The following is a 24042-nucleotide window of genomic DNA, read 5'->3' as shown; positions in this document are numbered from 1 at the left end:
TAATCGCATGCATTCATAAATATAGGCACACTCACAAACATACTTACATATACACAGACTCATGGACATTCATTCATATATACATATGTACATTCATACTTGGCTACTATGCAACATTTAGCACATGACAGGGCGGCAATGCACTAAAGTGTAACAAAATTAAATGAAAGCATCAACAACAATAAGCTACATATCAGCACTCGCATACATAAATATATGTATGTATAACTGCATTGCATAATCCGTGAATTTTTAGTTTTTTTTTGGAAAAAATATCACATTTCCAAATCAAATAGGCGAACAAACAAGGGCTGCTGCTACAAACTTTATTGTTAACTTCCAATTGTTGTTGTTGTTACTATTTGGTAGTTTGTTACTTTGTGGAAATATGGAGACACGAGTATGCATATAATTTGGGCTCTTCGCAGCTCCACTGTTGGACTTTTTTAGGTTATGTGTGCATATGTTAATTGGTCCAAATCAGCACATAACAATAGCAACAACAAAACAGTAATTTTTGTCAAATAAGGGCATGTCATTGTAGAAAAAAGTTCCAACCAAGTTACACCTTACTGCTGCTGCACACACACAAACACTTACAAACATACAGAAATATGAACAAATGGATATAGGAAAATGTGAAATTTTCAAGCGATTTGTGTGCGCTGGAAATTAAGCAGCGTCGACACAGCGACCAAATGCTAATATAAACTGTTTTGTAAGGTGAAAGAGTGGTTAACGGTGAGAAGGTCGACTTTGAGTGGCGCTCTCAATTAGCCTGTGATGGGCAAAGGGCGTGCGCATGCTAACGACAAGAAAAAATATCAAAAACATTAAACTTTGTAGCAACATGCTCCAAAAAACGCTAGAGAAAACGTTGTAATAACGGATGTGTAGAGGAATTAAAAAATTGAAGATTAAGAAATCAAAGCAGTATATTTTTAAAAAGGGAACTCATAGCATAACATAATTAATAATAATAAAATTACTTACAAACAAAATATTAAATCCATTTAAAAAAAAAAAACAAATTAACAAAAAAATATAATGCAGAAAATGCTGAGCGAAGCACAATAAAAAAAATATATACATATACATATATATAGTATATAGTATACATAAATAATTGAAAAATATTCTTTAAAAAAATTAAATATATTAAAAAATCATAAATTACTAAAATAAAAATAAAAAAAAAAAAAAAGTTACATTTTTTTAATTTTAATTAAAAGTCAATTGAATGTCAGCAAATAGAAAAGTTCCAGTAGAAAACAAATTTTTTTTTGTAAATAGATAGAAAAATTTGAGTAAAAAATTATGTTTTGGAAAGCTTTATCTTTTTTTAATACAAATTTTTTATAAATACATTAAAAAAATTTTTAGTATTAAAGTTAACTTTCAATATTTTTGAAAAAAAAATAATTAAATTTTTTTATATAAATATAATAGAAGCAAATAGAGAAGTTTCAGTTTAAAAAATACATATTTTTCAGATTTTTTTTTTAATTTTTTGTTTGAGTATTTTTGTATTAAAATAAAATTTTAGAATTTCTCGAAATTTGTTTATAATTTTTATTACATAAAGAGAAAAGAAGAAAATATAAAAATTTCGGTAGACAAAAATTACATTTTGGAAGGTATTTTCTTTTTTATAAATTTGTTTATAAATTTTTTATATAAGAAATAGAGAAGAAAACTAAAAAGTTTCAGTAGAAAAAAATTGTTTGTTTGGAATTTTTTTTCTTTTTTTTATTGTTTTTTTCAATTAACTATTTATTTAAATCCATTAAACAACTTTTTTAGTATTAAAGTAAACTTTTTAAATTTTTTTAAATTTGTTCATAAATTTTTTATATAAAAGTAATAGGAGAAAATAGAAACGTTTCAGCGGAAAATAAAATATTTTTAGAAAATTATTAATAATTTTTAGAAACATTTTTGTCTTTAATTTTTTTAATTTTATTTAAATACATTAAACTATTTTTTTATTAAAATTTTTATTATTTTTTGAAAATTGGTTTTAAATTTTTCTTCTTTTAAATATATTTATGTACACATATTACTTAGTAAAATTTCTCTAATTTTCTAGCTTTGTTAGTGGACTTTGAATAAATTAAAAAATTTTTTTTGTTATTAAAATAAATTTTAACAATTTTTTGAAATTTCTTTTCAAGTTGTTTTTATGTAATTTAGCTTCTTATAAATATATTTTCATATACGTAATACTCAATTAAATTTCACTAAATTTTTAAATTTTGTTTGTGGATTCCAAACAAAAGGAATGCTTTGGTGAATGTATTAATATTTTTAATTTGTCAGTCATAGTTTTTTATTTTTTTGTATACGTAAAATGAATATAAGAAAATATAAAGGTTTCTGTAGAAAAAAAAGTAAGTTTTTGAAATTTCTTTTGAAATTTTTTTAATTAAAATTTTGTTTAAATACATTAAACTATGTTATAATGTTATTTTATTGTGTTTTTTGAAATGTATTTTAAATTTTTTTTTTGTATTATTTTTTTCTTGTAAATATATATTTTTACTTTTCATATATTCTTTAGTAAAATTTCTCTAAATTTTCTAACTTTATTTGTTTATTTGATTATTATTTTTGGTTTTAGTCACAAATAAATTATTATTTTTAATTTGCTGATAATTGACTTCACTTAAAAAATTATTTCTTATTTCTTTAATTCTTATAATTATAAATATTTTATATGCAGCCGATAGCCTCTGAAGTTAGTGCTGCATGTTTTAGGTTGTACATATGTTATTAACATTGTATAAGCTTTTATAAATAAATAAAAAAAATAAAATTTTTTATAAATTGACAGCCTTTTTTTATTTATTTTATATAAAGGTTTCAAGAAATTCTCGCCTTAAATATTAAAAAAAAATTTTAAACTTCTCTCTTTTATATAGTAATATAATTTCTTTTTGCCTTTTAATTAATTTTTTTTACAAAATTTTTGTTAATTCAATATTTATTTATACGTATCGAAGATTGTAATTGTTTGCAACATTTTATCAGTTCACATATTTCTAACACTTTTAAACAACTATTTAGGTGCATTTAAGCAAACACGCGCTCAATGAAGCGCCACGTTTGGCTTGGAAAGGTGTTCAGTCAACACAGCGACATTCAAATAATGAAAACTCAAAGCGCTTGTACTGCACATAAGCGAGAGTGTATATTTTTTATTTTCTTCTGATTCCTTACATATTTTTGTTTTTTACCTTCTTTACTTTATACTATAATTTTATGTTTTCAATTATTTACATTTACTATAATTTTATTTTAGTTTTTTTTTTGATATTTAATTTTGTGTGCCTTTACATAAATTTACTGTATTTTTATTTTGATTTTAATTATTTTTATTTTCGCATTTTTGTTTTTTCCAGTTTCCGCGCGACTGCAGCTCCGATTTCATTATCGTGCGATTCACGCTTTGCTTTGGCGCGCCGCCACCACGACCTGACTTCATTTAAATTAGTTTTACTTTCGGGTTTTCGATACTTTTTGGCTCACTTTTGTTGCTTTTTTTCCTTAATTTTCTCGATACAAATTTTCTGGAATTTAGGTTAAACAGGTTTAGCACTTGTTGCTCACCCAGTCGTGCATGCACAAGTGCCAGCAGCTACCTCCCCACATTTGTGTGCATGCACATATGTATGTATGGATGTATGCACAGCAGCACAGATTATACAAAGTATTGCTGGTGTTGCATGTGACTGTGTCACTGTTTTCGCTGCACAAAGTTCGGTTATTCATTAGGCGGTGACGGCGGCGCGTTGCTCAGCCCAGTCACTCAATGATTTGTGCAGCGACTCAGTCACTCATTCATTTCGACAATACTTGAATGCACAATTGACCGACTGCCCACAGCTGATTGCCCGACCGGCTAGTCAGCAGGCCGGTGCCACCTCCATTTGCCACACAGCCACACAGCCATACATGTGTGTGTGTGTGTCGAGTGTGTGTTTGCCGCCCCTCCCAGCGCATTTCGCAGTTCGTGAAATGTTGGTCAGTAAGTGAAGGTAGACAAAGCGTGCAATTCATTTAAGCATTTCTTGTAGCAAGTGTGTTGTTATTGCTGTGGCATGCTTGCTACACGTTGCTGGCTGCTGACTGCTGGCTGCTGTGCGTTTGTTCCGCAATTTCATTTGTCTCGATTTTTGGGCAATTTCCAAGCGATTACTATAATTAAATGCGTACAAAACGAGGAAATTTGTGCAGCCATTATAATTAGGCGGCTGCCGGAGCCAACAGTGTACTTATGTATACATACTTACATAAGTATATATACTTAACTGTTTGTTGGTTTTTATTTTTTTGTGATTTTTTTTTGTTTGTTTTCATGCTTGCTGCCTCTGGTTTTGCAGTCCGCGGCGCATACTCATGCATGCCTAACTTATTTATGTACATGTGTGTGTGTCTTGCAGGCGCTGAGCTGGCAGCTGGCAACAAGCGCATGTTGCATGTGGCTGCTGCGTTTGCTTTGATTACTTTATGTCAAATTGACCCTTGAGCCTGTGCTTGGTCTAATTTGATAATTTAAGGTTATCGCATCACGCACACACACGCACGCACATGACAAGTGCAAATAACGGCACACATGCGCACATATGCTTTTCATCGTGTGTTGTTAACGGCCTTTCGGTCAGCTGTTTGGCTCCTTTCCTTTATTTTGCAATGTGGGCGTTCTGTCTCATTCTGTAAAGGCGTGGCACTCTTCGTTTGACCGAGAAATGTCAGAAATTAGTGAAAGGATTTTTCTGTCAGAACTGAACAGTGCACTTTAAAATTATATATTTCGGCAGATTTTAGTAAGGGAAAGTCGTTGGAAGCGGAAATCAAGGCTAATTTGAGTTTTTTAGTTTTATGTGGTTCTTCTGCGCAGAAATAGTAGAACAATGCGAGATTCGAACAGCGAAATTAATTACTTTGAATCCTTTCTGATTAAAAGTTATTAATTTTTTTTAGTAAAAAATAACTATCCATACTCTAAACTCAAAAAGTTTCGTTGACTTAGTTGAAATTATATTTCGAAATTATTACGAAACTTTGTGCTGAAAAATAATACCCAAAGTTAGTAGTAATTTTCTTTATTTTAATTTAATATTTACTAACCCAAGGTTATCGATTCTTCTTCTTTATTGGCGTAGACACGCTTACGCGGTTATTGCCGAGATTACAACCGCACTCCAGTCGTTCTTTCTTTTTCCTATTTGGCACTAATTCGAGATACCAAGTGCAGTTAGATCCTTCTCCATGTGCTCTTTCCAACGGAGCAGAGATCTTGCTCTTCCTCTGCTCTCCCCGGCGGGTAAATACTTTCAGAGCTTGAGTGTTTGCATCCATTCGGACGACATGACCTAGACAGCGTAGGCGCTGTCTTTTAATTTGCTAAACTATGTCAATGCCGTCGTATAACTCATACAGCTAATCGTTCCATCGACTGCGGTATTCGTCATTGCCAATGCGCAAAGGAGCATAAATTTTCCGCAGAGCCTTTCCCTCCAATGACTTGTATAGTTTTGTCTTTGTTCGTCGACAGAGAATTTTACTTCTTAATTGCCTACGCAGTCCGAAGTAGTACCTGTTGGCAAGAGTTATTCTGCATTGGATTTTGAGACTGACGTTGTTTTTTGGTGCTAATGCAGGTTCCAAGATAGACGAAATTATCTACGACTTTGAGTTGTGACGTCAACAGTGGCGTGGGAGCATAGTCGCTAGTGCGATGGCTGTTATGCTGCCAGGAGATATTTCGTCTTGGCTTCGTTCTCTACCAGACCCGTTTGCTTCGCTTCGAGAGCTAATATACAATTTTTCGGCATTATTTCTTTCGAAATGAGTTTTCTAGAGATAAACTCTGAAGCTGTGGGGTTCAGGAAGCATTTTCGCAATATAAAAACAACGGTAAATTGAGACCTTCGTACAGATCACAACTTCTAACGGCAATCAGCTGTTTTTCTCATTCGTTATAAATCGTCTGGTTTCATTATAACGCTATAGAGGTCTGATACTTTGGTTATTTGATATTAATTTGGGTTTCTGGTATAGATTTTTCCGCTCTTTGTTGTCTCTAAGATTGAATTATTGTTTCTCTAACCTCTGCAAGTCCTCCTTTAGTTGAAAAAAAATATATTTTTTGCTCTTTCTTTATCCAAAATAAAATTACCGTGCCTTCAACCTCTGCATGTCCTCCGTCAGTTGACAAAACATATACTTTTATTCTCCAATAAACATAGTAAAGCTCAATTGTATGCTGCCTAACACCCGTTACTTTTTTGGAATTTTATACGCCAACAAGCAGCGTCACCCCAATAATTTTCTACTTAAGATCCATTTAATTCACGCTTTATAGTTGCCACCTAAAAGCATAATAAACTTAACAACAGCAATTTATTAAATTAAAATACACACTTTAAAAGCCATTTACCAGCACGAAGAAGTAAAAAATGTTAAATGAAATTGATAAACCACGCAACCGAAGAGCGTGAAAAATGCCACGAAACTCGTAAAAAATATAAGGAAACCATTTAATTCAAGTGGCCTTTGACGATTGCGTGAGCGCTGGCAACATGTTAATTAAATTGTCGCCGCTTATGGGCAACAACAACAAGAAAAAATCAATTTGTAGCCGCTTGAAAGAGCAGTCATGAGCTACAGGCGCTTTTGGGTGACACACACGCACGCTCCTTGCTTTGCCTTGGCTTTGCTTCCTGCTACTCCTGTCGTGCCTAATTTACACTCGCACGCTTGTTTTGGGGCGGTAATTGAAATTCAATTGCTGGCAAGCCAATAAAAAAGCGATAAATGCAAACTTAAAGTGCATTTTGATTAATTCGTGTCACTGCTATATAAAAATAAAGGACATCAAGTGCTGCTGTTTGGGGGCGCAGTGTGCCTCATAATTTACGAGCACGGCAGGTTCTAAGTGCTTGTGGTGGAAGTTTCGGTCACTTGAGCTTTTGTGTTACACTAAAGCGCAATTACATGACCACTTATGTGCTTGTATGTGTGCTGGCGGCTACTTAGCTGTTCGACTTTTGGGCATATTGCTTTAACAGTAAATCATTTTTGGCGTTTTTTCTCGTTTATAAGCCGCTCAAATGTGAGGTAGTGGTTTCGCTATGTCTTCTTTCAAAATAAAAAATTGTTTTTTGTTTTTGTAAGTTTGGTTCGTGTGGTGCGTTTTGGCGACGCGCCGGCGCACGTTTGCCGCATAAAACCGGCAAAGTTTTCGTTTTTTTGTTTTAGCCAACACTCGAGCAACAGCAAAGTGTCGCCAAAAGTGCAGCCTACAAGTGGTGTAATAAATGCAACAAAAAAAAAAAACAACTAACAAATAACACGTATGTATGTACATATGTACCTTTTAATGTATTTTTGTGTCTACTTTTTATATATGTATGTGCGTGCATTCATACACTTTTTTCATATATCTATGCATATGTGTGTGTTTTTATGTAAATTTGTGTGTGTGCCACAAATAGCCACTTGAGTATTAAAGCATTTCAATTGACAATGTTTCTGTGTCTTAAGCTGTTCACTTTGTAATTTATTAAATTGCTTTTGTTTTTGCTTTACTTTTAATTGTTGTTGTGTTTTTTTAATTTTTTTTTTGTTCCAACATTTGTGCGTGTCTTTGTCGCTTTGTATCGCATTTCAATTCATTTAGTGAGCGCGCATTGGTGCCAATGACCTTAGGTGACAACTTGCCCCGCACACACGTAAATGCATAAATACACTTCAAAACAACAGTAGCAACAACCACTGCCGGCTTTTGTCAATTTAAAAATAAATTACTCGCACATAAATCAACGAATGGCTACAACTCATGCAACAATATGGGTTTGCGAAAAATGTCAAATATACATACAAACACACACACATACATGGATACTTGCAAATACATAAAACAACAAGAAAAAAATTTTGCTTCGGTTGCACTGAAGCTAAAATACCCTTCACAAATGAAAAAAAAAATGTTTTGATCGTTCAGTTTGTATAGCAGCTCTATGCTAAAGTGATCCGATTTTAACAATTTGTTTGGATATTATACCGTTACTTTGGAGAATAATCCATGTTGAATTTCGTAAAGATATCTCGTCAAATGAAAAAGTTGTGCATAGAACAACTTGATTTCGATCGTTCAGTTTGTATGACAGCCATATGATATAGTGCTCCGATCTGATTTATTTCTTTGCAGATTATGGCATTGTCATGTCCAATATTATATGTGAAATTTCATAAAGTTATCTAGTTCGATAAAAAAGTTTTTCTTACAACAACTTGATTCGGATCGTTAAGTTTATATGGCAGCTATATGCTATAGTGGTCCGATCTGGGCAATTTCTGCAAAGATTGCATTACTGCCTTAATTAATAATTCACGCCAAATTTCGTGAAGATATCTTTTCAAATAAAAAAGGTTTTCATACAAGAACTTGAATTTGTTCGCTCAGTTTATATGACAGCTATATGCTATAGTGGTTCGTTATCAGCTGTTCCGACAAATAGGCAGCCTTCTGGGGAGAAAAGAACATGTGCAAAGTTATAGATCGATATCTCAAAAATTGGGGGACTAGTTCGCGTAAATAGGGAAAATGGCTAAATTGACTTATCTAATCATGCAGATAATTTATATACAGATATGTACAAGTACAAACACTTATATGCATATATGTATATTTTAGAGCATCTCCGACGTTGCTTTCTGGGTTTTTTAAACTTCTTGGCAAACTCAATATACGCTGTTTAGGGTATAAATATAAAAACTAAGTAAAGGCGAAATTGATGAACTACCGAACTGTCGCTTTGTGTCATTTTGGCGCGAATTATAGGTTCACTTAACGGGCTTCAATACATATATACATGTATACATATTTTTGTATGTGCATAAACGCATAAATTACGCACATTTGCCAAATTTTTCTGGACGATTAAATTGAAGTACAAACAGGTGCTCGTGCCTGCCAACGAAACTTGAAATTTATTGAATTGGCCTGACCAGAAAAGTCATTAAAGCATCAGCGAGCTGGCAACATCTTAACCCACAGCCCATTTGATAAGTCAAGGATATTCAATGACATTCGATTTTGGTGCTTTGGGTGTGCGTTTGGTGAAAGGTCTGCCGCCTGCCACAGCTGATTTGCACAATTCTGCCGTTAGAACGCGCCATTACTTGCGTGTATACTACAAATACGCATGTATGTGTGTGTTTTTATGATGGCGTATGCTCCTGGTCGCATGCGCATGCTTTTAAATTATTGTTTTTCCGCATAAGCATTATTTGATTCCACGCCAGGTGTGCGAGTGGCGTCAGTATTTAAATGCTTGTCAGCCGGTGTCGGGCCGCATAAATTAGCGAATCTCAATGGTGTGCGTTGCTTTCCGTTTTATTATGCGCCTATCGCAAATAGGCGCAGAAAGTATGCAATTTTGCAGTAGAAATTTACATACATAATTATGTTTGCGAAAGCTTTTGAGAATAATATTTGTTGTTAAAATATGGTGGAAATTTTTAAAAATAAAATATAACTAACAAAAACGGAAATAATAATGTTTGGTTACATTTAAATTAAGGAAATTGCACATGAGGTATGGATAAGAAACCAAGAAAAAAGAAAAACAAATATAAATAAAATAAAAAATTAAATTTTTGCTTCTTTATTTTTTATATTGAACTTAGTTAAATTTTTAAATTGTGAAAAAGAGTATAAAAAAATTATATAAATTTATTGTTTATGTTTGTAAACATATAAACCTTTAATTTGTATAACTTCATTTAAGTTTTTATTTTTAATTAATATTTTTGAATTTTTAAATCGAAAAAAGTGGTATAATTTTACATATTAATTTCATTTAAACATTTGTGTATATATTCAATTTATATAATTTTATTTATTTTCAAATTATTTACTTCCATTTTGTATGTATTTTTAATAATTTTGAACTTTGAAATTAAAAAAAATTATATAATTTTATTTTTATTTATTTATTTTATTTAAATTAAATATTTATTTACATAATTGTATTTATTAAGAAATTATTTACTTTTGTGTTTTTAAAATTTTAATATTTTGGGACTTTTAAATTTAAAAAATATATATATTGTTAAATATTAATTTCATTTAAACATACAATATAAACATTTAATTTATAAAATTTTATTTATTAAGAAATTATTTATTGCTGTTTTTTTTTATTTTTTTAATATTTTTAAATTTTTCGTTAAAAAAAAGTTTTGTAATTTTATTTATTCATTTTATTTAAACATATAAACATTTAATTTATATAATTTTTTTTATTATAATTTTTTTTTTATTTAAACATATAAACATTTAATTTTTATACTTTTTTATTATAATTTAATTTTTAAATATTAATTTAATTTTTTATTTATTTTTGAATTTTTAAATAAAAAAATAAGGAATTTTATATATGTATTCATTTTATTTAAATATATAAACATTTAATTAAAATAATTTTATTTATTATGAAATTATGTGTTTCTATTTTTTTTATTAATTTTTAATATATCTGAATTTTTAAGTTAAAACAATATACAATTTGTTATATATATTTTATTTAAACGTGTAAATATTTAACTTATAATTTTTTTTTATTTTAATTTTTTTTTATTTATTAAATTGATTTTATTATTTACTTTAATTTTTAATATTTTTAAACTTTTAAATTTAAAAGAAATAGATGTATAATTTTATTTGTTATGAAAATATTGATTTCCATTTTTTTACTTATTTTTAATATTTTTGAAGTTGAATTTACGTTATTTAAACATTCAATTTATGTAATTTTATTTTTTTATCATGTTTTGTTTTTTAATTTGTATAAAAAAATTGCAGAATTTTAAGATTTATTTATATTTTCATACTTTTTGAATTTCCTTTATTCCCCTACGCAGCTAATCCGCTTTTGGCTGTCACATTCTAAAGCTTTTCCATTTTTTTTGTTAAATAATCTTCTTGCTCTTGAATTTGAAGCACCAAAAAAAAAAAATAAAACCTTTAAAAATTAATTTTGACAATTTTTCCGCAATTCTTCAAGCATTCATAGCGTTAATTCTATTATTTATAAGTCTATTGGCTTCGCTCTCTTTTGTTAGCGCAAATAATGCTTTTGCATGATTCTCTGACTGAACTAATAGACCCCAGCAATTAAATCGCCTATAAATTGCAATGAAGATATTTTAAAATAAAATATTTATGTGCTTTTGTGTGCAATTTTTTTTTTTTTAATTTTTCGTTTTTGCAATTTGCTTTCATCCAAAAGAGAAATTGTAAAAATTGCGTGCAAATGTTGAATGCCGTTGTCAGCTGACTTATTAACTGACAAGTGTCAAATTGAGCTAAAGCTGATGTGACAAGCTGTCTGCGGTAATTGAGGGCAGTTAAGCTACATGTACCCACAAATTTATAAGCATTTATAAGAAATTGAAAAAAAAAAAATAAAATAAATAAAAAATTATATTACATATTATAAAAAATGTCTATATATATTACATAAATATAATACACATTTTTTTAAATGTTTATTTACTTTAAGCATAACTCAATTATATAATTCAAAGTTTTCTGCAAAAATTTAGTCTGGCATATACTAAAAAACAAAGAAAATTTTCAAAATTTATTTTATTGTTTTTTTGTTTTTTTTTCTTGTTTGTTTCGACGCACTCGCATATGATTCCTACGCCAGTCACACTCGCCAAAATCTTATACTAAATAGACACTCTCATGTGTTTGAAGGGTGTGGGAAAATATGATTTATGAAGCTTTTCGCACAGCATATTTTTAGCGAATTCCTTTTAAATAAAATTTCGCATAATTTAAATTTTTTCCCGTTCCCTAAGCTATTTATGACAGTTATGTCTTTCTACGCCTGTGCTCAGCCCATTGACGACATGGCGACATTGCGACATTTCTATGCGCCATTTACCTTCGTTCTACTCAAAGGATTAATTTAATTTTTGCAGTGCGAAATGAAGACACTTTTTTTGTCTTTTAATTAGTATTTCGCTACATAGTAATTTTTGCGAATATCTGCTGCTAAATATTTTCCATTGGATTATACGCTACAAACGCACTAATGCATGACAGAGAGGAAAAGAGAGACAGCGACTGCGAGCGTTCGGTGTTGATGAACGCGCGATCGCTGTGTGCGTTTTTGTTGTTGTACGCATTTTAGATCAGCAACAAAAGTAGCAAGGAAATAAAAATAAGTATAAAAAATATATCAGCAACAAAAGTAGCAAACAAATAAAAAAAATATATAAAAAAACGGAATATTCAAAAGTCGTAAAATTCTATTGGAGAAAACAGCACTTTTGTGTCAACTTAACCCTGCCATTTGCGCGATAAATTTGCGAAATGTGTGCAGAAATGAGTGGCACGTCAAAAAAGTGAGGTTAAATACCAATTGACCATTTAATATTTTTTAGAAATTTCAAACTTGTCAACTAGTGTCTTAAAAATGCATAGATAAATGATAAACGCTCATTAAAGTAAGCAACATTTGTGCAGAAAAAGAAATTGAACTTGTCAAGCGTTGACATTTAAAAATTAACATAAAAAAATTAAAAAGTGATATGACAAGCAAAGTACAGTGTGTAAGAAACATGCTTATACAAATAATAATATTATTATTCTTCTGTTCTTTAAAATTATTTTTGAAAATATAAAAAATAAAATAAAATCAATTTTATGCCGCAAGAGCTAGCTTCTAGTTATGAGTTGGAGTTATTTGTTAATTATGTGATATGTCAAGCAATACTATGTAAACTTGTGTAATTTATGTATATATTTATCATACTACGAGTCTCATAACTGCCATAGTCAAAAATGCATATAAATTTGTTGGTGCGTCAAATCGAGTTTGCTAAATGTTTATTGATTCAATTTAGAAAACCACTTTGACAACGTCATAAAAGTCGTCATAAAACACACATACATACATAAGCGATGCATATTTGTAACGCAATCACTTCGAAAAAAAGCGAAAAATCGTTTGCGTGAAATTAGACACAAGAAAAATTGCAAGATAATGCAAATGAGCTAATCAACTGATTTTGTTCACTCTTTTTTAATTTTTTGTATTAAATTAATTAATTAAAAAATTGAGCGAAATACTCATAAAAATCAATAGTGGTTAATAGAGCACGTTTATTAACAGATTAGCCTAGGATCGAGACGAAAATCGTAACATCGGCAAACTATAGTCATTTTAGCTACACTAAAAATTCAGAAAACACACATATATGTACATATTTAGTTATGTGAGTATATTAGCAAAGAAATCTTGTCCAATTAATACAAATGTCTCATTAGAGCCAAATTGTTTGCTTGAGAAATTTCAAACATTAATTAAATGAAGTCACAGTGTTGATAGCTGCGACGGGCAAACAGCCAGCGCGCACGAAAATATATATAAATATTTTTACACAAAATGGTGTATGTATGTACATATGTGTGAGTGTTCAGTAAAAACAATATAAATAAAAATCTGCCAAATTAAATGACAACATATTAATCAAAATGGCAGTAGTTAATTTTTAATTTCTTATATGAAAATATTATCGCATGCGATTTTTTTTATTTTTGCATTTTTATACCCTGAACAGGGTATATTAAGTTTGTCACGAAGGAATCATCGGACACCCTATAAAGTATATATATAAAAGATCAGTATGTCGAGCTGAGTCGATTTATCGATGTCTGCCTGTCTGTCTGTCTGTATATATACGAACTAGTCCCTCAGTTTTTAAGATATCGTTTTGAAATTTTGCAAACGTCATTTTCTCTTCAAGAAGCTGCTCATTTGTCGGAACGGCCGATATCGGACCACTATAACGATCGGAATCAAATGCATGTATGGAAAACTTTCACATTTGACAAGATATATTCACGAAATTTGGTATATATTATTTCCTAAAGCAACAATGCAATCTCCGAAGAAATTGATCAGATCGGTTGACTATAGCATATAGCTGCCATACAAACTGAACACATAGTTACTAACAGAAATGCACCTGTGAAGGGTATTTAGCTTCGGTGCAACCGAAGTTAACGTTTTTTCTTATTTTTTTATAATTATTTGGCACACAAATTTTCGCATGAAATTTTTTTTTTTACTTTTGCATTCTGATGATTTTTTTCATATTTAGTCGATAAACTTAATATACGCTGTTTGGAGTAGGTATGAATAAAACTCACATACATACATATGTAAATAATATTAGAAAATATAGTTTATTTCCTTCCATTCCCCTCGCCACCGCAAAAGTTAGCTAAGTGTGCAGCCTCCAGTAGTGCTGCCACGGGCTTTGCACTTGATTTTACAAAAGTAGCAATAATTAAGGCAAGCTTCCGCAACATTGACAGACTAAACAAAATTGTTACGAAAAATCGAAAAACCGCTTGCAATAACAACAACAGCAGATGTGTGTGCATGTACATATGTATGTATATTAAGTTGCATTTATTTTCGTCTTCGACACAGTTTAGAACAGAACTGAAACGACCTTTGTTGTCTACAAATCATTGGCTGCGCCCACGAACAAACACACACACGCACAGTCGGCTGGGCACTTCCTACATCTTGGCACACACACATTCGCTTAAGTAAGAGCTTGAATGTACGTATTTTGACTATTGTTTTCCCAAAAATAATTACATATACATATGTATATGTGTATGCATGTATGTTTTAGTAACTTCGTAATGCTGTAGCCAATTTCACTTTTCACACGCAGACGACGCAACTTTTGCGTAATTTTTCTGCAACAACAAAAGCACACACACGCGCATCGCACAAGCTAGTACACGCTGCAGCATAGCAGCGGCGTGGCAGTGGTGGGGGCTCCACATAACTAACGTTGGCAAGCATTTGCTGCGTAAGCGGCGGAGTGTTGTTGCATAAAAGCTGCTGCAACATGCTGTGCGACGCCATTTCCACCACCCTCTTGTGTGCTGTATTGACGCAATCTTTAGTTTCTATTCAGCATTTCAGCAATCAACACAGCGGGCGCTTTCCTGCAGCATTACCAATTCTATGTATTTATTTTATGTTGAGTTTTTATTTTCTTTTATGCGATTTATTTTTAAGAATCTGTAACATGTGTTATATACATATATATGTATATATTTTTATAAGTTGTGTGCTGTGGTAAACGTTGTTGCAAATTATGGTACGCTATACATATTTAGGTTTGTTGGTCTGTCAGATTAACCTAACCTATCCTGTATGTATATAAGCATATGTACTACAGCGTTTTCCTTCACACTAAATGTTAAGGAAATTCAAATGGTTTTCATTGAATGTGAGATACAATCGACACAATTAAATTCTGAATATGAAAGAATTCGAATGGCTTCCACGACATATTTTGCAGCAAGGAATTTGATAAACCAAAGTTTTGCGTACTTTTTCCACTCAATCAAGTCGTAGGTCATGAATAGCTCGTTCAATATTGACTTGTAAGGCTTGAATAGAGTCTGGTTTTTTGCTAAAGACCAATGACTGCAAATAACCCCACGAGAAGTAGTCGAATGGTGTTAAATCACAACTTCTTGGAGGCCATTCAATGCCACAATTTTTTCAAATAATCGAATCTCCAAACTTTCTCGCAATAATTCGGTTGTTGCACATATTGTGTGGCACGTTGCCGCGTCTTGTTGCAACTAGATGTTGTCAAGATCAACTTCTTCCAATTGCGGTCATAAAAAGTTCGCTAACATATATCTATAGGGAGTCGCTTTGTCTGAAACCTAGTGTATCCGATCCTGACAGAGCTTTTGGCATTGTTCAACGCCAGTTTACACAGCCATGTTAATTTTGCGGGGATTTTTTATGAGAACATCAACCAGCTGAGCAGCGGCACCTTCCCAATTAAGGGGCCAGACATTCTAGGTGCGTGCCCTTAAATCGTAATCCTAAATGCGTTTGCCATGGTCGTCATGAATCTCTCGTCCGAGGCAGTTATTTCCTTCTCATTGAGGCGTTTTTAACGTGATGGGCGCACAACCCTGTGGAGGTATGGTTCGCCTTCTCATTTTAGCTCACCTTCAAGCGCATGTTCTTTGGCTACCCATTGGATACTTGGTCTGAGACCGGAAGTCATGAGTTACTTGAGCTACATATATGTAAAGGAATTGTTTCGGCCGGAGTCCTAGGCAGCCGACGCTTTGGGTTTCGATCTCTTCGACTAAACAGCTCAACTCTAAAGGCATTCAGAGAAATTTCCTCACTTGCGTGGACTTCTACACATGACTCGATCCGAAAAGTTCTACAAATTAGATTATGAGATTAAAAGACTTAACCAAAAATAGGCTTAGCACGATTATTCGACCTACATATTTAGATATATAATTATATATTATATTAGCAATTTAAATATTTTTACTGTATTCTAGAAACAACAGCAGTGCAACTATTCCACTATTTGAAGTCAAAAACACTTCATTGCTTGTTTGCAGTTACAAATATAGAATAATTTATAATTTACATATACATATTTAACAAACTTAAAATTTCTTCAAATTCGCGCAAGTTTCAAAAACATATTCAAAAGTTCTATGTTTAAATATAACAAATGCAAAAAATTAATTTCCATGGAAATGCGCATGATAATTGTGTGTGACATAAAAATGCATTTTTTACGACGCGCATCCGCGTGCCTTGCGCACATTGCCGCGAGCATTTGTGCAACATGCAGCATAAAGAATAAAATTCTCAATAAAAAGCCTTAAAGTGCATTTCTATTTGTGAGTGTGTGTATATTTCGGTTAACTATACTTGCACTATGCGCCCAATTCTAATTTCAACCTGCCATGACGTCTATATTACAAGGCACTGGCACATAAAGTACGCCTGCAACCTGCGTCGCCTTTGCCTGTGTCGCCTTTGCCGTCGAGCATTTTGTCCTCGTCGTTTTACGCGCCAAAATGGCCGGCATGGACAACGTTTGGCCACATGACAACTCATAAATGCGCCAAAATGCGCGCACTTTTCCTTGTCTACACCAATAAATAATAATAATGTTTGCCGTTTTGTTGTTGTTTCGTAAGGCGAATGCAGCAGAAATAAATCAAGTGAAAATGCTGCGTTAATTACTTTCACTTTTTTATTGCTTATGCGAAATGTTTAGGTGTGTGTGCTTTTGTATGTGTGTCAACAGTTTAGTGTGGTTGTAATGCATTCACCGTTATCCCTTGCAGGTGCCTAGAGATTTTCGTAATTTTCTGGTGCTTAGTGTGCTCTTTGAATGTGGCAATTAATTCTGAACTAATTGCAATGACGGCAAATGTGCTCTAATTGTGTGGACAATGAAAATTAAAAACAGCAAAAAAAAAAAATAAATTTTTAATTTTTTTCAAAATCTAATTCACAGACGTTCCCCTAATAGTGAAAAACTTAATTCTCAAATACCATAGATTGAAAGTAGCTGTCGAAGTGTTAAGAAGGAAAGCGCTAAACTGACGTCAGCAAAACAGCTGATTTTGTGCAACTTGAAGTGTGTTAGAAAACTAAAAGAGTTCTAAGCATGCAGACAATATGTTTCATATCAAACTATATGTAGTTTTTTTCCAGTAAGAAACTTCTAAGGTATATATAAAATACCAGCATGACGATTCGATTTAGTTATCCGCCTGCCTGTTCGTTTATTCGCGAGATAGTCGCTTAGCTCAGATATCAACCTGAAATTTTGCACACGTTTTTTTCTTCTCAAGATGCTTTTAATTGGTTGGAACTGTCGTTATCGAAACACTAAAGCCGAGATTTCATCACAAATTTTGATAGCGGTTATTGCCATAGGAAAAGCCACGATCTTCGAGCAAATTGTTGAGATCAGGCTACTATGACATATAGCTACCATATAATGAGATCGAGCAAAATCAAGTTCCTTTATGGAAACATTTTCTAATTGACCTCATATCTTTACGAAATTGGCGTGAAGTTATTACAATCCCCAAATATATTGTTGCGATCAGATAAGCATAGCATGTATTATAACAAAAAATTACCCGGAAGTGGTGAATAAAACGCAAAATATTTAATTATTTATCAATATTTATTTTGTCGCTTTCATAGTAGTCCCCACCAGATGAAATACACTTGTGACAACGATTTTTCCAGTTCTCGAAACACTTATCATAGGAACTTTTTGGGATGGCCTTCAGCTCCTTCCGCGAATTTTGTATTATCTCTTCAAACGACTGAAAACGGGTTGCACGGAGTAGCAATTTCAGTTTAGGGAACAAGAAAAAATCACACGGAGCCAAATCTGGCGAATACGGTTGTTGACTGGTAGTATTTATTGCGTTTTTGACGTTAATTTCGGTCGCAATTGTGGCTCGAGGCGATGGTGAATTATCCTCATATAAAATCCATGAATTTTCTTCCACAATTCCTGCCGTTTTTGACGGATGTTCTCACGCAAACGTCTCAGTACGGCCAAATAGAACTCCTTATTGAATGTCTGTCCCACCGGAACAAATTCATGATGCACCAAGCCACGAATACCGAAAAAACAATGAGAAACACCTTGATATTTGAGCGGCCTTGGTGGCCTGGTACATTTCGATGATTGTTGACTTGTTTCATGTCAAACTCATAAACCAGTGTCTCATCGGCAGTTATGATGCTCTCCATGAATCTGGGATAGGAAATCGCAAGATCAAGCATGTCAAAGAGGCCTGTTTATGGTACTCTTTTTGAAAAAAAAAACAGCTTTATCGGTACGAGTCGAACAAGAAGGCGTTTCATACCCAAAATATTCACCAAAATCATTCGAACGGACTCGCGATAGATGTCGAGTTTTCTTGCCATCTCTCTAATACTTGCCTGGCAAGCACCATGTTATTATTTTTTTTTTAATATTTTCGTCAGTTGAAGAGGTCAAAGTTCGTCCAGAACGAGTCATGTCTTCAATGTTCGCTCAACCAGCCTTGAAGGCTTTTTACCACTCTTAGGCTTGTGTTTTTGATAAAACTGAATCACGATAAGCAAATGTTTATAGTCTTTCAAGCTATAGGAAATGCAGCTCAAAAGCGTTTTGTAGCATCGGTGCAGCTAAAGTTAACGTTTGCTCTTGTTTTAGAATAGTTTTATATTAAATTATCAAATTTATTGTTTATAAAATGTATTAAAAATATTTTATTCTAATTAATTTTAATTTCGCTATCACTATCTTCTCTCTACTTGCAGTTACATATGATACTCTGGCATTCTTCCATTTTCCAAACGGTGTTTTAACGTAATACATGCAGCAACAACAGCAATAAACAGCAACTACTACTTTCATTAAAATCGTGTTGAACGAAATATATAATTGTGATAACGGTATAATCAGCAAAAGCGTAACAAACAAACAAACAAACAGTGCTTATAGTGGCGTAAGGGCGCATGCGCGCTAACAACAATTGGCAACGCCAACGTCTGATGCCAATGCGTTTGACCAATAAATTGCTCCAGCGCTGCGTGAATATTATTATGGCCAGGAGATCGACGTCTATGCAAAGTGAGAAAAAATGCATTATCAACGAGGAAGACGAAGATGAAAATCAGCGACAATTAAAATTGTATTGTGTAAAATATTGCAACAATATGGTGACCTAAATACGCGGTACACGAGAGAAAAAAGTAAAAGCCATAAATAAATCACTAAAAATATATTAAACAAAAAATATAAAAAAATAACAACAAATATAAAAATAAAAATAAAAATTCGCATGCTTAAAATAAACGACTTGAAAAAAGTGTATTTTCCAAAATTTCAGAGTCAGCAACAGAGAAATTTCCAGTTCAAGAAATCGAGTTTCGAAAAAAGTAAAAGTTAATTGCATTGATTTATTTCGTATACAACCAATAAGTTAAACGACAAAAGAAAAATTGCGTGCATTATAACTGTACATGTAAATCTACAAGTTCATAATATACATACATACGTACATACATACATACATACATCAGCATATATAAAGTGAGAAAGGAGAATTGTGTAGCACAAGGTGTCAATAATAAATTATCATTTTGTCAATTCAAAAATTAAAAACCTGCTAGCGGATTCCCGAACACTTTCCGGCTAAACCAAAAACAAAAAAACAAAAAATACGACAACAATCGGGTCAACAAAACTGCGTGACTTTTGGCAGCGCGAAAGCAAGAAGAATAGGATTTAAATACTTTAATACCGATCAAAGCGGCGACGTCTCCACTACGCGCTCCAATTTTTTGTATCGAGGACTCTGTCGCACAGTTAATACGACTTAAGCGCCTCTCCCGCCCCACAGCCAAAGTCAAGCGCAACTGACGTGTCTTTCGAACCTTCACAATTTTGTGTAAAAATTTCCACATTTACGCGCGTTCGGTTGTCGGCGAGCGTTATTGGCTTAACGCCGCTTATTTATCTCGTTCATGCGAAGGAATTTACGCGTGTATTGGAGGGCCCTAGCGCTGCTGGGTGCCCTCCTTTCGATAATCATTGATTGGCCGGGCATGATGGTGTGTGCGCTGCCAGTAACGCTACTGCAGCCAACAACAACAACAACAGCAACAACAAGTGCAGCAACATTGCAACAGCAGCACGCTCTGACAATGGATAAATTATTGGCGGCGAATGCGACTTACGGCGCGAGCGCTGCGCTCCAAAATGCAACAAACACCTACCGCAGCGCTGACAATGCAGTTGTGGCAGATGGCGTGGCAGTTAATGGAAATTTCACATTAAACATTAATTTAAATACAAATCGAAATAGTAGCCATAGTAGTCACTATAGTGAAAGTGAGCAAGAGCAGACGAAGCAGGAAGCGGAGCATTCGACGGCGGAACTGCCAAGAAGCCGTCAAGCGAAAAACGCCACCAATGTTATGGGCGCTAATGCGAACAGCAAACGCGCAGGTGGCAGCGAAAGCGCGCGTCAAGCGAGCGCTGATCTAGCACGTGCGCAACATGCGCCGCCAACATCCAGCGACGATCAGTTGCACAATGCGCAGCGCATCAAAATGCTGAATTTGATATCCAACAAGCGCAAGCGTAAAAAACTCAGCGACAGCGCGCAGGCACAAGAGCTGGATGGCAGCAGCAGCCGCGCAAACACAGATCAGCCGGCGGAAACAACAGTTGCCGGCGATGATCATCATACTACCACAACAACCACCGCCACAACACCACTTAGTTTTAGTGCAAATAGTATTAGCAATAAATATTTAATTACAATTAATAGAAATCCTAATGAAAATCTACAAATGGCCACGGCGCCAAAACGAACGTTAAACAAACTCGAAACTACTACTACTACTACAACAAAAACGACAACAGCAACACCTAGTAATGCTAATAATAACATTGCTAATCGTTATGTTAACTATATTGAAGAGCAAGTGCAAGCCACCATCGATGATGCGCCCGATGATGAGGCGGCGTCGTTATTTAGTAATTTGCCCACCAGCACAAGCGCGAGCGATTATGAGGATCAGTATGAGAGCGCCAGCCGCTCCAGCATAGCCTACTCCTATACAACAGCGTCGCCCGACAATGATGACGCACTGCTGAGTGCAGCAGCAGCGGCGCCACAATCTCCCGCCTTCACATTCGCCTCAGCGCATCACACCGCCATACTGTTGTCGCGCACGGAGCGCAGCGTGCGCCAACCAGCATCGGCAGCGGCGCAGGCGGAGGTCAGCGCGAGTAAGCGCGCTGTACGCCATCATGGCGGCGCCAATAATGGCGGCATTGTGCGACGTTCCTCTGACGGTAGTCCGAAATCGAGAAGACTGAACAATTTTAGAAACTTAAATGGCAGCAGGCACGCGCCCAACAATTTGGATCGCAACGAGCGCTCGACCATCTCAAACTTGTCGGGTTTGTCGCGCAAAATCCAGATCTACATCAAGAATCGCTTCATACAATTGCTGCCGGACGGTACGGTGAATGGTACGCAGGACGAACAAAGTGATTACAGTGAGTACGAATAACTATTTTGAATTTATTTTTTTAATTTTATTCGAGAATTACATATATGTCTGAAAATATGTCGTTGAGAATTTATGATTTTTCAAAATGAGGAAATCGATACATGAAGTAGTATTTTTGGAAAGATAGCCACTGTTTCTGGAGATTAATTTTTAGTATACTGATTTTATTATGCGAAATTGAAGGAACTCCAGTGTTGATCTCACACGTGAGATAGGTTTATCGCAGGCAATATGTAATATCGGCAGAAATATGAAATAAAAAAATATATACAGATCGAGTTAAAATTTTAAACTTAAAATTTAATATTTTTATGAAGGAATAAGACAAATTTGCAAAACGACTTGATATTCAATGCCTTCAAAGCTCAGAGTTAGAACAAATATTTGAAATGGCAATAATAACTTTAATAGTTTTTGTAAAATTTTCATTAAACCAAAATTAGATTAGCGTTTCAGTGGCCGATGGTAGTGCTCGTTAATATCTATTTTTAACATATCTGAAAGTAAATATATTAATTATAGTATTGTTATTTTATTGTTGTTTACGCAAAAAAATTGTTTCAATATTTTTGCAATAAATTTTTTCAAAATTAATTGAGCTGGAAATTTGCACAATAAGACTCTATTTATAATTTCTCTATTTTCGAATCTCAATTCAATTCAGCTGATGAAATAAAATCAATTGTGCAAATCAATATGCAAGCATATATCGTCACTTAAAATGCAAAACAACGTATCAGCAAAAAATTCAAAATTGAGTTTTTTATAGCTTACGATCTACATCACTACAGCATATTACAACTTTTAAGCTTCCGCTGTCCAATATATAACCATTTTATAACTAATATATAACCATTTAATAACTAATATATAACCATTTTATAACTAATATATAACCATTTTTTAACCAATATATTACCATTTTATTTTTTATTATGTCGATTTTTCCTCACTTTAAACTGACGAAAATTGTTGTTGCGTTATTTTACATTTTTGGTGACGATTTTTTTTGATTCTGAATCAAATTTCTTTTTTGATATTATTTCTTTTTTTATACATTAGGGTGGTTGCGAAGCTAATTCTAAAATTATAATTTTTCTTTTTTAATGAAAACGAGAACTTTATTCTGCTTCCCAATTAAATATAAAAAAATAACTAAAATGATAATCTTTTTTTTTTAATATTTTCTATTATTTTCCACAAACTGGCCCACCGTTTTGCAAGCGTTTGCCTTGATGCTATAACATACGCTCGTAAAACCATTCGTATTTATTTATTTATTTAGCATTTACGAGCTGTTGCTCTATATATATTTTATAGTTATTATCTAATATTTTTTATTGCTTGTAATGAAACAACAAATTTGGAATTTTTGCCTGCGAAATTGGAACACGCATGCCACGTACTAAAGGGTGATCCCTTTATAGATTCACTACTTTTTTAAAGAAAAACTAAAGAAACTTTAAATTTATTCCGCATTAAATTTGAAGTTTCTTTGGTTTTTTATTATTACAGGAAGAACATTCTGTGGTATTTATTTTTTGAAGATTGCTTCTTTCCATCTTTTGAGTCCAATTGTCGATGACTCGTTTGAGCATTTCGGCTGGTAAATGGCGAATTACCAACGCAATGTTTTGCTACAAGGCCTGAATCGAAGCGAGATTGTCCTATAGAGTTTAGACTTTACATATTCCCACAGGAAAAAGTCGAACGGTATGATATCATACCGGCCCAAAACGTGAAATTATCTGCTCACCGATGTGTTCTCTTAATAAATCCACTGATTGGTGCGATGTGTGGGAAGTGGTGCCGTCTGTTGAAACAAAATGTTGCCGAGATCACGAGCTTTAATTTAGGCATCAAATAGTCGGTCAGCTTGGCGCGATAACGGTCGCAATTGACGGTTATGTTCCCACCGGCATCACTTTGAAAAAATATGGATCGACGATGCCACCGGCTCACAAACCTTACCAAAACATTAATTGTCTCTTCGTCCCAATTGCGACAATTTTGCTTGTTTACATGCCTATTGAGCCAGAAATGG

The 24042-nt window shown here is 33.3% G+C and overlaps 1 protein-coding gene across 1 annotated transcript in view; it reads left to right on the top strand.

Annotated features, from left to right (window-relative positions):
• Nucleotides 1-24042, top strand: part of LOC120782394 (bromodomain-containing protein DDB_G0270170) — a 192157-nt gene that overhangs the window by 25661 nt on the left and 142454 nt on the right. The window contains exons 2-3 of the mRNA XM_040114637.1: nt 19230-19664; nt 19802-21984. Of these exons, the coding sequence (XP_039970571.1) occupies nt 20439-21984 (1546 nt within the window). The 5' untranslated portion in view covers nt 19230-19664; nt 19802-20438. The remainder of the gene's footprint in view (nt 1-19229; nt 19665-19801; nt 21985-24042) is intronic.

Source organism: Bactrocera tryoni, chromosome 1, assembly GCF_016617805.1.
Source record: "Bactrocera tryoni isolate S06 chromosome 1, CSIRO_BtryS06_freeze2, whole genome shotgun sequence".
Taxonomy (NCBI): domain Eukaryota; kingdom Metazoa; phylum Arthropoda; class Insecta; order Diptera; family Tephritidae; genus Bactrocera; species Bactrocera tryoni.
Note: the sequence above shows the minus strand (reverse complement) of the source record. Positions and strands in the feature narration are given on the sequence as shown.